The 3,205-nt window shown below is 42.8% G+C and overlaps 1 gene segment (V, D, J or C); it reads left to right on the top strand.

The window, feature by feature from the left end:
• The first annotated feature begins 975 nt into the window (after nucleotides 1-975).
• LOC124991241 (T cell receptor beta variable 12-5-like) lies at nucleotides 976-1,576 on the top strand. The segment is given in 2 exon segments: nucleotides 976-1,109; nucleotides 1,206-1,576. Coding segments are annotated over 2 exon segments (420 nt in total).
• Nucleotides 1,577-3,205: the final 1,629 nt, after the last annotated feature.

Genomic DNA, 3,205 nt, shown 5'->3' with positions numbered 1-3,205 from the left:
CATGGCTGATTCTCTGCCAATAGGACTATTCCACTGTGTAATATCCAAGCCACACAGTTTCTGGTCACTCTCTGTGGTCCATTTTCTCCAGTTTGGGAAATTGAAGTGTATCTCTGTGCCAACACCAAAACCATGGAGCTAGAGTGTTCTATATGCTCTATGAACCGAAATTATTTTACTATCCACAACCTAACCACCAGGCTGTTTCCTAGATTTTCATCTGCCCACCAGAACCTGAATTTGTTGGTACCAGTGTATTTTCTTTTGAGTCAGATGTCAACCATTGAAAAAATTTGATAGATATAAAAAGATCATAATTAGCTGCAGAAGGATTTATTGAGATGCCTTAAAGAAAAGTAAAGTGTTCCTTCATCTTTCTTTAGTCCACACCAGTGTCTGAAGGACTAACAAAATTTTGAACTTCCACTGTTGTGTGTGGGGGGAAGAGCTTACAGCACAAGAGCATTGGTCTCTAGCCTGAATCAAGAATGCATCCTCCACAGTCCATCTCCTCCCAGGGAATTATCTCTGACCTCATCACAATGACTATCTTCAAATGTTTCTAGAGGATTCTGGGGCAAAGTCCTAACTAAACAATAAATTAGTTTGATTTTGTAGGAGTGGAAAATAGGGCTTGTCAGTGAGAGAAACAATGAAGTTCTTCAGATTTAAAAAGAAAATCGTTGAGTCCCTAAATTAGGATGTGCTGATGGCACATCCAAGTAGAAATACCCAGCAACAGTTCCATATGTGACACATTAGGCAGGCAGAGTGATCTGAAATGGTTGCACATGATAAGTAACATAGGAGAGGTAACAATCAATGGAGATGCTTGGAATCTTTGAATGAACCAACCCAGAGCATATACAAATTGGTACATTGTCTGCATAAGGTCAATGTTCACATTTGGAAGGAGGTCCTCTGAGAAGCAACAGGGACAGTGATGTCACTGCCAGGTCAACCCCTACCCTGGGGAGGCAAGAGGACCCAGAATGCTCAGCTCCACTCTTCTTGTTCACAAGGGCCTCCTTGGGTGAAGCCTCCTTCTGCACAGCCTGCCATGGTCACCAAGATCCTTAGCTGTGTTCTTCTGTATTTCCTGCGAGTAGGTAAGTTCCCAGATAAAGAATCTAAACTTTTGGACCTTGCTAGTTGTGAATGCCATCATGTTCCTCATTCTGTACCCAACTTCTGTGTCTTTTTAGAACTTACAGATGGTGGAGTCACCCAGACACCCAGACACAAGGTGGCACAGAAAGGACAAGCTGTAACTCTGAGATGTGAGCCAATTCCAGGCCATGACACCCTTTTCTGGTACAGACAGACTATGGTGCAGGGGCTGGAGTTGCTCATTTTCTTTAGAAACCAGGCTCCTATAGACGATACAGGGATGCCCAAGGATCGGTTCTCAGCCTCCATGCCAGAGACCTCCTTCTCCACCCTGAAGATCGAGCCAACAGAACCCAGGGACTCAGCCTTGTACCTCTGTGCCAGCAGCCTAGCCACAGCGCTGCAGAATCACCCTGAGCAGGTGCAGAAACCCTGCTGCTTCCCCTTCTCTCAGCAGTTGTCCTAGACTGCTCTTCTATCTCATGAAGGACAAGGATCTGGTGTTCTACTGGAGCTAGGCAAGGCAAGAACAGATCACAAAAAAACATGGTATCCAGAAGATTGGGGTAGAAAGACAAGGGATGGGGGGCTCCTGATGTCTCACAGCTTTCTCACAAGGGCAACTGAGTCCAACATGGAGGCCAATGTCACAAATGGGCCTCTCCTGTGATTGTGTAAGCTGAAAACTGTGCAGCCAAGGCACAATAGTTATCTTCCACTTTTACTTTTCATTACGTCTTCTGCACCATTTCTTGTCTCTTCTACCTAAAAACTCCCAGATTCCTTGATGGCTTCCAACATCTAGACAATACTTTCATTTCTAAGTTTTTTCACTTCTAGTGATCATTTATTTTAACCCATCTCCAATATTCACTTCCATTCCCAAGTTTTAGACTCAGAATTACAAGTAATTTCAACTATCTGCAAAATAGCTCTGCCAAACCTCCTATTGCCTTCCTCAATCTTCTCTTTCCACCTCTGATAATACCTCTGCAGCAATTCCACACCTCATTAGGACCATCTCCTACCAGTGGCCCTGTGGGTCACCTCCTGATATTATGAATTCCCTCCTCATCCGTGGTTTAATAAATTTATGAAATTCTTGCAAGTATCATCAGATCAAATTCCTTTCTGCTTCTTGTCTGAAGAGAAAATCGTGCCTCCTCAGTGACCCCTACCATGGCACAATGAATTAATAGTTCCTTTATCCTTACCAAGTAGTGTTACAACTATGGCCTGTATCTGAGGTCTGTGTGACCATTCATTCACAGGAAGTTATACATTTTTACTTAAGAGCTTGCCATGCTTTTTTGAGTTTGTTGGTTCCATCCATCCACCATAGTCAAATTTTTCTTTTCTACCACTGAGCAACATCACCAACCCCATAGTCAAACATTTGACAATAATAAAACCATTAAAATTTAAGCACAGACAATGTATACTCATATCTCTCTTAGCATATTTTGGATGGAAACAGCCTGAAGAGAGGGAGGAGTGAATCCCCCTGTCACTTATTGTAGTAATCCCATATTAAATTTCAAAACTTGAATTCTTTTGTCCAAATTTTAGACTTTATTGATTTCTGAGATATCTTCTTTATGCTCTGAATAAGAAAAGAGGTCCTCTCCAGATTCTTCCAAAATACAGGGCTGGCTCATTAATTTCTGTCATTTTAAGTCTTCACTGTCCACTTTTATCAATGGGGGGATCTGCTGACATTTTGGATAGAGTTTTCAACATTTTGAATGAGGTTTCAACAGTATTTGAATTTTGAAAACTGAAAATTTGGGGAAGCACAATGTCTCTTCATGCTTACAAATGCCCTACAAGAGATACGACACACACAATCTGTAGTTGAGAATAGCTAAAACACTCTGTTCTTTGAAAAATCTGGGATTTTGGTATCACCCCAACAATCATTAACTCTGAGAAGCTCTTCAATAGTCCTGTCTCAGTCACCGTGCCTGGACTTATCATCCCCAGGGGCTGGAGTCCCTGGAGGTGCCTCTGCCCCATCGCTGATCCTGGGGTGGGCCTGGACCACATGCATGTTCACCTCACAGGCTGAGGGGCAGTGAGTCCTGGTGTTTTCCTG

The sequence above is a fragment of the Sciurus carolinensis genome, chromosome 8, assembly GCF_902686445.1.
Source record: "Sciurus carolinensis chromosome 8, mSciCar1.2, whole genome shotgun sequence".
Taxonomy (NCBI): Eukaryota; Metazoa; Chordata; class Mammalia; order Rodentia; family Sciuridae; genus Sciurus; species Sciurus carolinensis.
Note: the sequence above shows the minus strand (reverse complement) of the source record. Positions and strands in the feature narration are given on the sequence as shown.